Raw genomic sequence first — 16,917 nt, 5'->3', positions numbered from 1 at the left:
CAAAGGGAGAGAGAGAGAGAGAGAGAGAGAGAGAGAGAGAGAGAGAGAGAGAGAGAGAGAGAGAGAGAGAGAGAGAGAGAGAGAAAGAGAGAGAGAGAGAGAGAGGGAGAGAGAGAGAGAGAGAGAGAGAGAGACAAAGAGAGACAGAGGGAGAGAGGGTCATATAAAGTCTCAAACTTTCAGATCATCATGTTAAACCATATACCCTGAGATCATTATTGTCTGACAGCTTGCAACGGAAGGTGACATGAGCATTTCGTGCAAGGCTGAACATCAGTGTCACCCTTCACATCCTAGTCCCTGTGGATTGTGCATTGTCACTTGGAAAGTGTGGTACTAGTTGGGAGCGTTGGTGTAACCTGCTGTTGCTCTACGACATCGGCTGTCTCTTGGCAACCCATGAGCCAGAAAGAGACAGAGGTGTTCTAACGTTTCTTCAAACCACCGATATGTTGACTCTCAACATTTCTAAACCAGAAGTACATTGGATATGAACGGTTCTAGATACGTGTTTGTCAACACATGGTTTTGAATAAACTGCTCGCTGCGCTTTTGATGCTCTTTGGCAGTTTCGTGAGACCAGAATGAGGTGTTTTTTGTTAAACAACACCTATTTCAAACATGTGGAGCAATGAGCTACAATCGTGTTCTGAATCCCCCCACCCCCAGTTATCGTATATAGTATATCCATATGTGCTTGATCATGACCTTTGGCAATTATTTAATTTTCTGTAACATGCACGCATATATCCTGTATTTATTACTACGCCGGTTTCTCTTTTTCATCCTGAGACCTATTTTAAAACAAATAATAATTTGGCACCGGAAACCCGGATCCGTCTGGACGCTTGGCCCAAACGCATAAGAAGTCTGCGTTTTCACAAAAAAATAATTTCCATGTGGACAGGGCCTAGGTTCCTCTGGCTCGGTAAAAGACTGATATTCTAAGGTGCAGTTTGACAGCCAAACTTGACTGTTTAAACAGAACAAGTTTAAAAGGCCAATTGTATGTTGTACATCTTGGTACTTACAAATAGAACTTAGCATTGTGTAGCGTCTTATCCTAGCTATCTGTGTTGTATACGGGGAGTGGGTCAGCCTAAATTTTTTAATTCTTAGAACCTGTTTATATGAATATATTTACTAAATCGAAGGCAATATATTGTTTCGCTTTCTTCTGACAAATGTACTTATTGTAAGTCTCTTTTGATAGAAGCATCTGCTAAATGCCCTTAATGTAAATGTAAATTATTATCACTGCAATATCCTGAAACAATATTATTTTTAAACCTTATTTTTTACTCTGATGCATACCAATTTATTTTTATAATCGTTCCCCCCCACCTCTAGGGGGAAGCCAGGCCTATCCCAGCAGTGGTAGAGCCAGAAGGAAGACAACGGCTACTAGCGGTGACCGCAGGACCACCGTTCAGAAACACATCCTTTGGTCAATCTGCCTTCTCAGTTTAAGTAGTGGGTTAGTGTAACCCTAATACTCAAACATTAGAAGCTCAGAAAACGTTGCATTATTTAAAACCAGCCTGAAGCCTTTGCTAAAGTCTGCACAAACATCTCCACACTAATGTTGACCTTGGAATTATTGTTTTTATCAAACTGATTCTTTTTTATTTCACACTGATGGAATTTTATGCATTCAATGTTTTATGTAGTTCATTTGTTGTTCTTGTTTTACCTGCTCAGGGACAACAGATAAAGATTAGCTGCTGGCTGACTCTGGGGCAATAAATAATAATGGTGTTCTGTCCTTGTAAAAATAAACCGTAAAAAGAATCAATAAAATAAAAAAGAATCAATGAATGACCTGAGTAATCAACGTGACTCGTCAGAGTGCAAGTTGCGTCACTCAGAGAGATTGTTTGCAGGGACAGATTTGGTAGTGATACAGCTGATAACCTATTCTTGGAAGCAAAACACCAAGTTTATTGGTCTAACGAGGCATGTTTATTTGACACAATTTATTAATGTATATTATTCATGTTAAACGTCCAAAGGAAATGCAGTCAAACCCTTAGACCTAAGTCCCAATCATTCACTTATTCATAGTCCTTGTCACAGTCACACCCCAGCCTCAGCAAATGCTCTGCCTCGTTGCCCTCACCAAGCAGTTTCATTTTGAGCTTTTTAGTGGAAATTCTTCTCAGAGCTCAACCCTACAGATCCAACGTGCAGAGTCAGACCTCAAGTTCATAATAATTTATGAGCAAAATGCACATCAAATTTTTATCAAATTCGGGCTGTGGTGCGGGTTCTTTTTGAACCCCAAGCTCTTCAATCTTGTCCACAGGCCATCTGGGTGAACTACAGTTGGAGGTCGCGGCCTTCTTCCCGCCCTTCCGAGATAGCTAGAGATGCCAAAATCCATTCGTTCCCCTTGGTCCTAGGAACAACTTCTGATATTTGGATTTCTAGCTCTTCCAGAAAAAGGTTGGCCTGAACAGGCTGGTTTTTGACCGAGCCAAAAGAGACCTGGTTGATCAGAACGAGGTGTAAAAGGCCGGTTTGGAGATGGGAAGGTCCTACCGCCCTGAGACTTGAAAACCTTATTCTAGGGAAATAGCGTAGGACAGGAGGCGTGTTTACCCCACACGTGTTTTAGTAAAGCGTACATGCGACTTACAAAAGCACGAGTGCGCGCTTTATTCACAAAAAATACTCCAACGTTACCGCCCAGGCTCCGTACGTTTCAATAAAGCATTTCAGGATGCATGAATAAAAAAGAGACCAGACGTTTCTATCTTATTCACAAGTCATTTTATTATAAAATCATTAAATACATTCCACAGTCCACATCATTTCTACAACATTAATCTGGTTCTCTATTCCTTATTCCTATAAATAGGCAGCTTGCCAGGATCATTGCATTCAAAAGAAAGTCAAAAAACACAGTGCATGAATAATAACCTCTCACACATGAGGGGGTCATGGCCGTGGCCGGTCGGGAGGCGCTGTTCTGTCTGGCGCACTTTGCAATATATTTCATAGCCAGCGGAACGTATTTTACGCCACAAACAAAACCATTTACGTCAGCTCTGCTGCCACGCATAACGTTGTTTTGCCAACGGGTGCACTATGATCATCGAACATCAGACCCAAATTCTTAATCAACTTGAACTCTGCTTACATTGTATGCATGGTTGCTCCTTATCACAATGTCCAAGAATTAATATTTTCGGGGGTTGGCTAGATGTTCATACAATAATAATAACTCATTTTCAGGGCTCACAAGTTTTGAGTCCAGAAAGAGATTTTGTCAGCAGCAGGGGTGTCTGTTTTGTTGGGGTGGGGACTGTACTCAACATATCGGTGGTTTGCAGAAACGTTAGAGTAGCTCCGGCTCCTTCTGGCTCCTGGGTTGCCAAGAGACAGCCGATGTCGTAGAGCAACAGCAGGTTACACCAACGCTCCCAACTAGTTAGTACCACACTTTCTAAGTGACAAAGCACAAATCCACAGGGACTAGGATCTGATGTGAAAGGTGACACTAAAATGTTATCCAATGGGTGGATTTTGGCCCGCCCACTTATTTGCATGAATATTTAATATTGTCCCCCTCAAGCAGGCATTGTTTGAAAATGCTAATGCAGTGGACGACTTCTTTTGAAATTCTAATTATTTTTTCTTTTAAATAAGGCACTTCATATTATCACAAGATATAGCATTTGTGCTATTGCAATTCAATTGTCGACTTTAAATATGCAATTGGATACGTTCCACTTCAAAGTGAGCCTTTTTTTCATTATGACTGAAATAAGGCGTTCATATTGTGAAAAATTATATATTATATACTATAGGGTTATAGTTACGGTTAAGGGTCCCTTTTAGTCTGTTTGACGTAAATGTAACCCCCCCCGCCGGTATAGGTTGTCGGCTCATGCTCATGCTTCCAAAGCCCATACTTATATCCTCTGTTGGTGAACTACATAAATGTGGGCACCGAGTGATATCACAGCACGTGGCCGTCTGCAGCGAGGTTCCCCCCACCCTCCCGGACATGGGTGGAGGTCATCTAAGCGTCTTAGAGTATCATATTAAGCGCTATATAAATTTCAATTATTATTATTATTATTATTATTATCTACGTCACCCGGCCTAGAGGCCCTGGCTGCTGGGGTACCAGTCTGGCTTTAGGGCTCCTGTTAACCGTAACTCTATTACATTATTAATGGTTTTAAAATAAAATGATTACTAGTCCGTTAGTAAAATATGAACTAACAGTTAGTTATTTGTAAGTTAATGCTTATTACTGCCTTAACTAATGTTAGCTAAAGGTATTTACGTTTAGCTAACATTAGTTAAGGCATTTGTACCGTAACTCTGAAGGGTTTGTGTGATACTTGCTAATTTTTTCTTATCATTTGTAACTCCCAGAGTCAGGCAGAGTAGACTGTTTTAAGATTATTGTTTGTCCTCAAAGAGATTATCTATTCTTTTTTGGAAAATCAGAATGTAAAAGATTCCTCAGCCTCGGACAGACTGAGAGCTATCACTCTCACTCCATAACCTTCCAAGGAAAACAGGAACATCTAACCACCGCAACAACTCTAATTGGTTTCTTTCTTTGCGCCAAAACACCTCAAGTTCTCAAAGGAAGCAGTCGCTATGGCAACTTACCCATTAACAGAGAATCCTTATAGAGAGAGAGAGAGAGAGAGAGAGAGAGAGAGAGAGAGAGAGAGAGAGAGAGAGAGAGAGAGAGAGAGAGAGAGAGAGAGAGAGAAAGAGAAAGAGAGAGAGAGAGAGAGAGAGAGAGAGAGAGAGAGAGAGAGAGAGAGAGAGAGAGAGAGAGAGAGAGAGAGAGAGAGAGAGAGTGAGAGAGAGAGAGAGAGAGAGAGAGAGAGAGAGAGAGAGAGAGAGACAGAGACAGAGACAGAGACAGAGAGAGAGAGAGAGAGAGAGAGAGAGAGAGAGAGAGAGAGAGAGAGAGAGAGACAGAGACAGAGACAGAGACAGAGAGAGAGAGAGAGAGAGAGAGAGAGAGAGAGAGAGAGAGTGGTGCTATGGTCACAATGCAGAGAGTGCTACTCCGCCCCCGCTGCAGCCTGGAGCCACAGCCCAGCGGGGGAGCTGCAGTTCAGAGCTGGCCCTCCCAGGTAGAGGGCCCCCCCGCTGAGCTGAGACTGTCCCCGGGACACCGCTACCCCTGGAACCCTACGGCCTTGTCTTCCTTAATTACACATGAACATGTGTTGTCTGGAATGCCCTGTAGACTACACAGCCCACCTCCACACATTAGTGTGTGTGTAGTTTGTGTGTGTGGGCGCATACTTGTGCATTGAAAAAGTAATTTAAGCCTCTGGTAGCGTGTCCTTAACCCAGCCTGTCTGCAGCTTAATAGCTCTCAGAGAGCTCCGGGTTAGAACAGAGCGTGATGTAGCTCTTTGCTGTTGTCCACTCCCAACTTTTATGAAGAAAACGTACTGTTCTGTAACTGACATATACTGTGTGAGTTTGTGTGTGTTTTTGTGTGTACGTGTTTGGGTACGTGTGTGACTGTGTGTGTGGGGTGCGTGCGTGCATTTGTGTGTGTCTGTATGTGCATGGGTGCACGTGTGTGTGGTGTTGTGTGTGTGTTTGTTTTTGAATGTGTGTGTGTGTTTGTGTGTGCCTGTGTCTCTGTATGTGTGTGTGTATATTAGTGCACTTGTGTGTGTACCAGAGATGGAAATTAACTTTTTTGCCCACCAGCCACTGTGGCAGGTAGATTTAAAAATCTACCAGCCACTCATCTTTTTTACAAGCCACTTTTTATGCGCTATATTTTTTTTTAATGTATGCGTACATTTTAAACAATATAATAGTAACAATAGATAAGAAAAGTGTTTTTCATACACATCATTTTTTCAATCAGAAGTGATTCTTACTGTAAGTAGGTGCTAAGGAACTGAGTTGAGAATGTTACACCCTTGCCGCATATGATAAACAATACACAGGTATCTGCCATGTTAATGTCAAAGGTGTTACGATGACAAGTTTGGGGATAATGCATCTATACAAAGTATTTTCAATAAAAAACGAATTGACATATTAACAATAAAACAACATGCATGGCTACACCATCATAAGTCAATCTAATTAGTGCCTGAATACAAATGGGTCCACAGACATGGTAACTAACGTATGATAGTAAGCATTATTGGCCCTTAACACTAATATTCAGAAAAAACACTGCCTCAAAACGCTATTGGCTTAAAGGGGCAGTTCGGAATTTTGGACATAGGGCCTGATTCCGAAGTGAGCATTGGTATTCTATATCACTGGAGACAGTTTTCAACACATTTCATTCAGTCCTACTAGTTGCAGAGTTCGCTCGTGCTAGGCTAGCGCAAGTCAACGGGCAATGCTAGCCTGCAATTAAAAACAGTCTTACCCACTCCACAGTACACCCGAGGTAAATCAATTATAACGACAGACTATACATCTAAATGTCTGTTTATAGAATAATGTTAGAAATAAAACCAACCTTGCATTGCATTGCATTTTGAGGGAATTGCGGGGTCTCAGCAGCAGTGTTTATATTCCTGTACGTAGGCTACGGCAGCGGCGGACTGATACCTAGGTTACCTGCCGCTGTCATTGCTACAAACGCAGAGTACAGTGAACGAAGGAATTCTACAAGCGTATTAAATTAACAAGATATGGCTACGTTTGGAGGAGTTAGCGATGCATCTGCTTTTGAAGACGATTATGAGGAATTTGTTGTATCCAACGAACCGTACATGTACGAGCCGGTGTTTTGATGTCAAAGCCAGCAGCAACAAGCCACAGTTGAGTCCTTTCTGGATCTCGCACTGGAAATTGGTGGAAACTTTGTGGTGCCCATCTGTACCGTTTATTTCTACAATTTCTAAAAGCACACTGAACCATCATGTTGCCTAGTCGTTCAATTGCGCTTCTGTCCCACGCTTCTCTGTTTACGTTCTTCTGTCGTGATTCGGCTAACCAGTGCATAGTAGAATTCCGCTTCTGCTGAGAAAGTAGTCCCTCGATGATTCATGCGATGCATGGTTCGTTTTATTTCTAACATTATTCTATCAACACAGACATTTAAATCTATAGTCTGGCGTTATAATTGATTTACCTTCGGGTGTACTGTGGAGTGGGTAAGACTGTTTTTAATAGCAGGCTAGCATTGCCCGTTGACTTGCGCTAGCCTAGCACGAGCGAACTCTGCAACTAGAAGGACTGAATGAAATGTGTTGAAAACTGTCTCCAGTGATATAGAATACCAATGCTCACTTCGGAATCAGGCCCTATGTCCAAAATTCCGAACTACCCCTTTAAGCAATACAAGTAGAGGCATATACTAGGACTTTATACCCTGAACTTTTAAACGTTGCAAACGTGCAAAAACGTAATTATATATTTATGTGGCATTCAGTCCAATGCTGGAAATATATCTGTGGCATTCAGTAGGCCAATGCTCTGGTAAAGTATGCAAAGTATGACCAAGTGTTTCTTTCTGTTATTTCTACGTTATCAATCCCCTGTTGGAGAAATTTGTTAATGTTTGTCCCTACAATACAATAATGGTAAAAAAAAAAAAGACACAATGGTAACTGCGTAAGTCAAACCTTCCAATCTGAAGGCTCTACTTAACCACGCCCCCTACTCACTTCCACCAATGCAAAGCGAACAGAACTGAGTAGGGGAGGGCGTAGCCTAACAAGTTTGTGAACGACCCAGAGAAACGCAACGCAAATTCAATGTGAACATGCATGAGGATTTAATAAAATCCTGGACGATTTTGAAATTCCGCCACACATTTTTTAAAAGTGTCTCAAAAAGAGGGCATGTCTGGGCAAAAGAGGACGTCTGGTTACCCTATGTACGGGAAACCCATTTGATTCCTACTTGTAACACTTTCTCTGCGTGAGAAATACGAAGTGTGGCGTGTGAGCGTGTGCATGGGTTGAATTGCGTGTGTCAAACGCCGAATGCGTGAGACTTGAGAGCCCTATTATCCCGGATGCCGGTCAGTCGCAGTTCAGCAAAAGAGGCATAGAAGAAGAAGGGGGCCGGATGTTGACAGTAATGGTTGTGCAACTGCGCAGCGCCGTATAACGAATGTATTAAATATGCAAATTTGATCGGACCTTACTGGAAAGTATTACCCGACACAGTGGCGGGTGAAGTGACACAATTCAACGGCCACCATACAAATCCACCCGCAAATGGCGGGTGGCGGGTGTAAATTTCCATCCCTGGTGTGTACGTGTATGTGTACATGTGTATGGATGTGTGGGTGCGTGTGTGTGTGTGTGTGTGTGTGTGTGTGTGTGTGTGTGTGTGTGTGTGTGTGTGTGTGTGTGTGTGTGTGTGTGTGTGTGTGTGTGTGTGTGTGTACATGTGTATGTACGTGTCTGTGTGTATATGTCTCTGTGGGTCTGTGTGTATGCGCGTGCATGTGCGGTTCTGGATGGGGGTAGGGGTACGTGTGTGTGTGTGTGTGTGTGTGTGTGTGTGTGTGTGTGTGTGTGTGTGTGTGTGTGTGTGTGTGTGTGTGTGTGTGTGTGTGTGTGTGTGTGTGTGTGTGTGTGTGTGTGTCAGTGGAGGCTTCTCCATTGAGGAGAGGGAGGAAGATCCTCCCTAACATTATTGAGAATAAAAAATGTAGATTGCCCAGACTATTGTAATGAATTAATGCCCTTAAATATGACTACTTTATTGCCTTTGAATATATAATGTTCGTTTCCCTGGGTAAAGGGACATTAGCACCCCCTATCGCCTATTGACAATTACTTCAGGGAGGAACGTCCTCCCTCCGCCTCCGTTGACTCCCATTCATTTTCCCGAAAGTACTGGCGGCCGTTGGATAACATGGGTTTCAATGGGAGAGAGGAGGAAAATCCTCCTCTGAGTGGGTGGGACCTTAAGGGGTCTGATTCGCGCAAAAATCTATCCGTCTGCGCTATGAACCAATAAGCAGGATCCCTGGATGTTGAGCAGTGTTGCCAGATTGGTCAGATTTCCCACCCAATTGAGCTACTTTTAACCATGTTAGGCTTGAAAGATTATCATTGGGCGGGAAATCTGCCCAATCTGGCAACGCTGTCGATAGCAAACCCGGTCTGCATTGCCGCGGTGCTCAGTCTGAGAGACGCAGAGCAAGTGAAATCTGCGATAGCGAGATCCTAAATGCACAATGGAAACATTGGAAACGGAGGACATTGTTAACGTCTTATTACAAAAAGCATTCCATTCATTCAGTTACAGTGCTAAGTTAGCGACCAAAGAAAGAGGTAGACAACTTCCCAAAATCAAGGTCACCAGAAGTAATGGCAACGTCAGTGTTGTGAGTGCTACATGGTTTGCTAGGTAGGTACGCATGACTTACTGGTAGCATTACAAGCAATTGTAACTGAAAATAAACATAGCTAAATAACTTCAGTCAGTGAGGGCAAAAATAGCCCCAATGATAGGCCCAGATTTTTTGATTTACTTTTACAAATCAATAGTAGGCCTGATTTGACTAATATGCTTTGCATCCTTTCCTTCTCAAATTACAGTGATGCCACTGGTGGCTTTGTATACATTTTGTTCACATAACTCCCTCCCTGCTATTTTGTAGTTCACCAAAACACCCTGAAACAACTTGAGTCTCACATTCTTATACCACCATACACCAACAGTGCAAGCAGGCCAATGGCAACCAAGCGCGCAGTCCTTCCTCCCTCACTTTAAAAACCACCAGCCGCCACTGGTGTGTGTGTGTGTGTGTGTGTGTGTGTGTGTGTGTGTGTGTGTGTGTGCGCGTGTGTGTGTGTGTGTATGAAAGGCCATAGGGGTCATAAACCCCTGCTCAGGCTTGTACTTTCTTAATGGTACACGAAATGTCCTGCGCTGATCAGTGCCAAAGCCATGTCCAATTTCACATGCAAGTACTATTACGGAGCATGTGTCTACGTGTGCATGTGTGCGTGATTATGCCCGTGTGTGAGGGGTGAGGATGCGCTCACGCACGCATGTGTGTGTGTGTGTGTGTGTGTGTGTGCGTGTGCGTCTGTGTGGGCACTCACCTCATCCAGACAGTGCTCATACTGCCTCCTCTGGTTGTCGTTCTCCAGGGACAGAGCAGAGTTCTCCGCCTGTTGGACCGACAGAAGAGCAGCCGTCAAGGGAAACAGCCTCAGTGATTTCCCTGGTTCTCCTGCCAGCTCCTCGCTCAGGGGACTCAGAGGTTCTACCGCTGGCTGATAATGAACGGAATCCATGCAGCCTTTTGATCTCAGGAGCTTTGATGTGTGAGGTTCCTTTATTGGTGCTGGATGTGTTTACATAAAGCACAGAGGTGAAGCCAGCGGAGGATCACTGTGACTCAGAGACCCAGAGATTAGTATCAGATCGAGAGGCAGTGAGAGACAAATAGAAAGAGAGATAGAAAGAAAGAAAAGAAGAAAAAAGAAAGTGACAAAAAGAGGGTGCCATGTGGATCAGGAGGTAGAGCGGGGTTCCTCATAACCAGAAGGTCGCTGGTTCGATCCCCAGCTCCTCTACGCTGAGTGTCAAGATGTCCCTGAGCAAGACGCCTCACCCTGACTGCTCCTCATGAGCTGGCTGTCACCCTGCGGGGTTGACACCGCCGTCGGTGGGTGAATGGGTTAGAATGGGTGAACGTTAGGCGATATTGTAAAGCGCTTTGAGTGGCCACTGGTTAGAATAACGGGGTACAAACGCAAAAGGAAGAAAAGACAAAAACGCAAGAAGGAGTGTGTGAGCGCTGCCGAAAAATAAAGGAGCTATAAATCCGGACACACAGCTTCCGCAGTGAGGGGCCCGGCTGTGAGGGCCCCTCCAAGGTAGTTCAGGTGTAATTCAATTACTGATAAAGGCCTGCCTCAAGGCGGGCGCTAGCTGCCGCCGCAGCCCGGGAGCGGGATCCACTCTCATGATTAAGACGGTAAATCTCTACAGAGCTCCTCTCAGCAGTGGTCAGAGAATTGTTGTGAGCAAACTTTCCTCGAATGCCAGTTAAACAACATTAACGTACACAAAATAAAGCACAAATAATCTCCCCCTCCCTCCCCCTTGTGGTGCCTTCGGCCTTCTGGACTGTGAAGCTGCACTCAGAGGTTGTGCTGATGCACTTATGTACTGTACTATCAGAAGGTTGTGGTCTGGTTCAGCCTAGACGTGAATAGCTCTGCAGTAATCTCCCGGTTGATGGTAGATGAAATAACCACCGATAACACCGGGGGCCAACAGCTTCTTATATTATATTACATTATATATCAACCGTGTGACATATCAAATTACGTGACTGTTTTCTGTAGCCTGAGGTCTGTACCTAATTCCTTTTGTCGAGATAAAACAAAGCAAGTTATCCCGGGGGATTTGGCTCTGGTTGCAATTTCTTCCGCTGAATCTCAGGTGGTTCATTGTGTTAACAGCCAGCACATACTTCAACAAGACAAAAATGTTGACCTCAAGTGTATGCCTGGGGCTTCTATCTTTAACACCACAGTTTGTACATGAACCTCACACGGAACAGAACGATCCTAGCACTGATGGTGGGTTGGAAGTTTTCATTGCCAGTCACCCCGAACAATTCCAAACGAGGACAGCACATCAGGAGGGGTTCCCATAAGCCTCGTGCGACCGAGCTTGGGCCACGTTCTTGATCCTTAACTCTGACTTGCATCTCTCAGAGCAGAGCGGTCCTGGTGAGTATAATGGAACACGCTAAACCGTTAACGGCTAAATTAAACAAAGATAACGTCCCCAATTCAGACCTGAGGTTTAATCGCAAGTGTGTATTGGAGTAGGCAGAGGCTCACATCCTAGATGAGGAATTATCAGAACATTAATGGGACTGTTTTCTTACTATCCCATACACCAAAATGTTGGAAAAATGAATGTCTCCTCCTAGGGAATCATTTTCACTGAATTATTTACTGTTTGGCTTTATCTGAACCATCGACTCGTGGGTTTTGGCTCGCAATCATGAAAACACACTCGATAAACACTCATGTGAAGGGAGGGTTGTGATGGGAATTATGTGGTGCAAAATGTGAACAAGACATCTTATTAATCATGTTTTTGGTGAATCACTTGGGGTTAACTTTGCCATTTAACATTTAATCTGCCTCTAGTTAATATTCAATTCTCAGGGGGAGTCAAAATCCCTTTTAAATAATATCTTGTGCGTGTAAAGGATGTAGGAATATTCATTTAACAAACCACACGTTTTTTGTCAGGGTAGCCAGTTTGACGTTCACATTTCATCTGGATTACACGGATGAGAGAATACAGCTTCAAACGTCAAATGGAGAAGCTGCATTATCACTAGTATTCAGCCTCCGTGGATACTCACAGGACGCTGTGGGCAGGGGTTTTCTCCAACCCCGAACCATTCGTCTGGGAGTCCAACCAACACATACACTGACTAGTCACAAACATTGAGCAGAATCTTGCACAGCGAACGAGACCTCCTGCTGAAGGCCTCATACAGGGAGACAAGCTCCCAACCCAAAGGCTATCCTGCACCGCCCTAGTGGGCACCGGTCACGTCAACCCAAGGTGTGCCCCTTCACCAAGTCAGCTCCACCCCCTAACAGAGGACCCTGAAGTCAGTTCCCCCTCCTCGTAACAGAGGACCCTGAAGTCAGTTCTCCCTCCTTGTAGGGATTACAGAGGACCCTGAAGTCAGTTCCACCTCCCCCTCCTCGTAACAGAGGACCCTGAAGTCAGTTCCCTCTCCCCCTCCCCTTAGGGACTAGAGGACTCTGATGGCGAGCCAGCCGCTATGCTCCCCATGGGGGGGGGGGGGGGGAATATAGTTTGGCGGGGCCTCGAGCGTGGCAAAGCGTTGCAACAACCCTCCCCCTCTCCAGTGGTTGCTGGGGGGAGATCACGACTTTATCAATGGAAGTGCTTAGAACCAGGAAGCGAAATTCCACCCGGAGTCTGTATGGTCCGCTTGGACTCACTGAGAGTCGATGCTCCAATCACAGGGAAGATGAGCTCGCTGCAACACACGCTCATTTGCATGAAGTGAACTGAAGCTCAACTTTTGTCCGTCCCTTCACACGCACCATGAGCAAACTTCGCACGCCAGCCTTCCCAGAATCCCTTGCCCCACGCGATCACAGTAAATACAAAGTGTATGGTATTGCACGCAATGTGTGTGGGGGTTTGGCAAGAGATTCTTAGATTGTGTTATTATGTGTTATTATGATGTTAACACAGGGATGGTGAGGAAGAGGAGGAGGAGGAGGAGGAGCTGTGGCTCTAAATGCTAACTAGCTGTTTTAATTAGCGGCTGCAGGGTCTTCAACAGGTGTTTTTGGGCGCCGCCTGCAAGACGCCCTCTCTGCTCATAACAAGAAACACGTCCTCGCTTTTCTGGAGATTATTCAACGGATAACGAGAGGAGGAAGGATTGAACGGTAATTTGTTTTGTTAATGAATCACTGCCATGTCTGCCCAGTGTTCACGGGCTGAGCAGGAACAGAACACATTGTTCACTTGTGTTCTTACATGCCACACTGGGGACGGTCTCATTTTGTAAGACACGGATGGAACTAATGTCAGGTATTTGTATGTACTGGTCGTCTGTATGCCTGCCCACCTGTCTGTCTGTCTGTCTGTCTGTCTGTCTGTCTGTCTGTCTGTCTGTCTGTCTGTCTGTCTGTCTGTCTGTCTCCCCCAATGTCTGTCTGTCTGTCTGTCTGTCGGCCTGTCTGTCTGTTTGTCGGCCTGTCTGTCTGTCTGTCCGCCTGTCTGTCTGTCGGCCTGTCTGTCTTCCCCGATGCCTGTCTGTCTGTCGGCCTGTCTGTCTGTCTGTCGGCCTGTCTGTCGGTCTGTCTGTTGGCCTGTCTGTCTGTCTGTCTGTCTGTCTGTCTGTCGGCCTGTCTGTCTGTCTGTCTGTCTGTCTGTCGGCCTGTCTGTCTGTTTGTCGGCCTGTCTGTCTGTCTGTCTGTCGGCCTGTCTGTCGGCCTGTCTGTCTGTCGGCCTGTCTGTCGGCCTGTCTGTCTGTCGGCCTGACTGTCTGTCTTCCCCGATGCCTGTCTGTCTGTCGGCCTGTCTGTCTGTCTGTCGGCCTGTCTGTCTGTCTGTCTGTCTGTCGGCCTGTCTGTCTGTCTGTCTGTCTGTCTGTCTGGGTGTCTGTCTGTCTGTCGGCCTGTCTGTCTGTCGGCCTGTCTGTCTGTCTCTCTGTCTGTCTGTCTGTCTGTCTGTCTGTATGTCTGTCTGTCTGTCTGTCGGCCTGTCTGTCTCCCCCAATGTCTGTCTGTCTGTCGGCATGTCTGTCTGTCTGTCTGTTTGTCGGCCTGTCTGTCTGTCGGCCTGTCTGTCGGCCTGTCTGTCTGTCGGCCTGTCTGTCGGCCTGTCTGTCTGTCTTCCCCGATGCCTGTCTGTCTGTCTGTCTGTCTGTCTGTCTGTCGGCCTGTCTGTCTGTCTGTCTGTCTGTCTGTCTGTCTGTCTGTCGGCCTGTCTGTCTGTCTGTCGGCCTGTCTGTCTGTCTGTCTGTCTGTCTGTCTGTCTGTCGGCCTGTCTGTCTGTCTGTCTCCCCCAATGTCTGTCTGTCTGTCGGCCTGTCTGTCTGTCTGTCGGCCTGTCTGTCTGTCTGTCGGCCTGTCTGTCTGTCTGTCTGTCTGTCTGTCTGTCTGTCGGCCTGTCTGTCTGTCTGTCTCCCCCAATGTCTGTCTGTCTGTCGGCTTGTCTGTCTGTCTGTCGGCCTGTCTGTCTGTCTGTCTGTTTGTCGGCCTGTCTGTCTGTCTGTCTGCCTGTCTGTCGGCATGTCTGTCTGTCGGCCTGTCTGTCTGTCTTCCCCGATGCCTGTCTGTCTGTCGGCCTGTCTGTCTGTCTGTCGGCCTGTCTGTCTGTCTGTCTGTCGGCCTGTCTGTCTGTCTGTCTGTCTGTCGGCCTGTCTGTGTCTGTCTGTCTGTCGGCCTGTCTGTCTGTCTGTCTGTCTGTCTGTCTGTCTGTCTGTCTGTCTCCCCCAATGTCTGTCTGTCTGTCGGCCTGTCTCTCTGTCTGTCGGCCTGTGTGTGTGTGTGCGTGTGCCTCTCTGTGTGTGTGTTTGGATCATTACCTCCAGAGCTCGGAGCCTCTCCACCAGGGGTCTGCTGTCATTAGGCTCCTTCTCCTCCTCCGGCGCCCCGCTGGCCGGCTGCGGTGGGGCGGGCCGGTGGGCCGGGGCGGGGGGGGCTTCCAGACTGTCCTGCTGCTTCCACATCTCCTCCAGGAGCTTGTCCTGGGGGGCCACGGGCGGGGGGTCAGAGAGGGCTGGCAGCGCCTCCACTACAGGGCGGCAGGAGCCAGTGGTGATAGATATAGCTGGGGTGAGGCTGGAGTTACTATAGTTGGTTTGAGGCCATAGTTGCTATAGTTACTATAGTTACTATAGTTGGTTGGAGGCTATAGTTACTATAGTTACTATAGTTGGGGTTTGAGGCTATAGTTGGTTTGAGGCTATAGTTGCTATGGTTACTATAGTTGCTATAGTTACTATAGTAAGTTTAAGGCTGTAGTTGCTTTAGTTAATAAAGTTTGGGTTGGAGGCTATAGTTGCTATATTGACTATAGTTGGGGTTTGAGGCTTTAGTTGCTACTGTTATTATAGTTGGGGTTTGAAGCTATGGTTGCTATAGTTACTATAGTTGGGATTTGAGGCTTTAGTTGCTATAGTTACTATAGTTGGGATTTGAGGCTTTAGTTGCTATAGTTACTGTAGATAGGGTTTGAGGCTAGAGTTGATATAGTTACTAAAGTTGGTTTGAGGCTATAGTTGCTCTAGTTACTATAGTTAGTTTGAGGCAATAGCTGCTATAGTTGCTATAGTTGGCGTTGAGGCTATAATAACTAAAGTTTCATTGGTGAAGAGGCGAGGTTAAATTGGGCAGTTGGTGGGCTGCCGACATCCATCATAGTCCCAACGAGGGTTCTGCAGCTCCTATAGATGGATCTTGGTTTGTCCAACACAAGTGAGTTCATAGAAACTGCCCTGGCGTGGCCACAAACCATATGTCCATATGTTTACACAAATATTCACACAGTGAGAATGCTGAGCGTTTTTTAATAGTTTTAGGCATTCTGATAATTCTGAATTCTGAGGGCAGAGCAATATGTCCACAAGCTGTGAGGGTAAGTGCCGGAGGGTGAGTGGTTCAGCTGATTGGAATGCAGCCATACTGTGTCAATGCGACACTACGCATGCTCAGGAGGGGAGTAGGAATGCTTGAATGTTAAATGTCTTGGTCACGAGCGCTGTGGGGAATTCTGGATGTGACTTTGGGTTCCTTGTGGCTTCAACCCACTCATGGTAAGGAGTCGGCTCAGTTGAAAGAAATCGTCTGCCTAACGCCCTAAATGTAAACGTAAATGGTTGCAATTGAGAGTCTTTCTACATCCATTAATATGTATGGAGAGGCACATCTACGCTGTGCCTCGTGACTTTAAATGTTGCTCTGCCCGTCAGAATTAGAACACAACTATAGAACGCAACTATCTTTCCTCAGAAGTGTGAGTACAGGCCTCAGTCCTAAAGTCTGTGGGCTTTTCAGTGGTGCGTCAACACAAAATACAGACTAGTGGATTTGTTTGTTTGTGGGCACTATGGGAGAAGAGCCAGGGCAGTTGGGATGTGCATCAGTGTGTGGGAAAAAACAAAGATAGAGCCGCTAAACGCTCGTTGGAAGTATAATGGATGTGAACAGCTCACCAACTGCCTGGTTTTGGAGCGTGCCTGAGCACTGTGAGAGGAGGAGGAGAAAATAAATCATGGCTGATTCATTTTTCGACTTAGAAAATAACCTGGGGTCTTATAAAACTGCTCACAACCTTTAAAAAGAACATTTAAAAACAATATATATCTATATATATAATAGCATTCTGATCTAGAACATTTAGTTTGTTCTATTTAGAATATTCTACGATACTTTACAACATTATATTATG

At 45.6% G+C, this 16,917-nt stretch overlaps 1 protein-coding gene across 1 annotated transcript in view; it reads right to left on the bottom strand.

Moving 5' to 3' along the window:
- Positions 1-16,917, bottom strand: part of LOC115529727 (nck-associated protein 5) — a 54,381-nt gene that overhangs the window by 26,081 nt on the left and 11,383 nt on the right. The window contains exons 3-4 of the mRNA XM_030338704.1: positions 15,053-15,214; positions 10,038-10,106 (exon numbers count right to left, since the gene is read on the bottom strand). Of these exons, the coding sequence (XP_030194564.1) occupies positions 10,038-10,106; positions 15,053-15,214 (231 nt within the window). The remainder of the gene's footprint in view (positions 1-10,037; positions 10,107-15,052; positions 15,215-16,917) is intronic.

Source organism: Gadus morhua, chromosome 17, assembly GCF_902167405.1.
Source record: "Gadus morhua chromosome 17, gadMor3.0, whole genome shotgun sequence".
NCBI lineage: Eukaryota > Metazoa > Chordata > Actinopteri > Gadiformes > Gadidae > Gadus > Gadus morhua.
The sequence above is the reverse complement of the archived record's forward strand: the minus strand, read 5'-3'. Positions and strand labels throughout refer to the sequence as shown.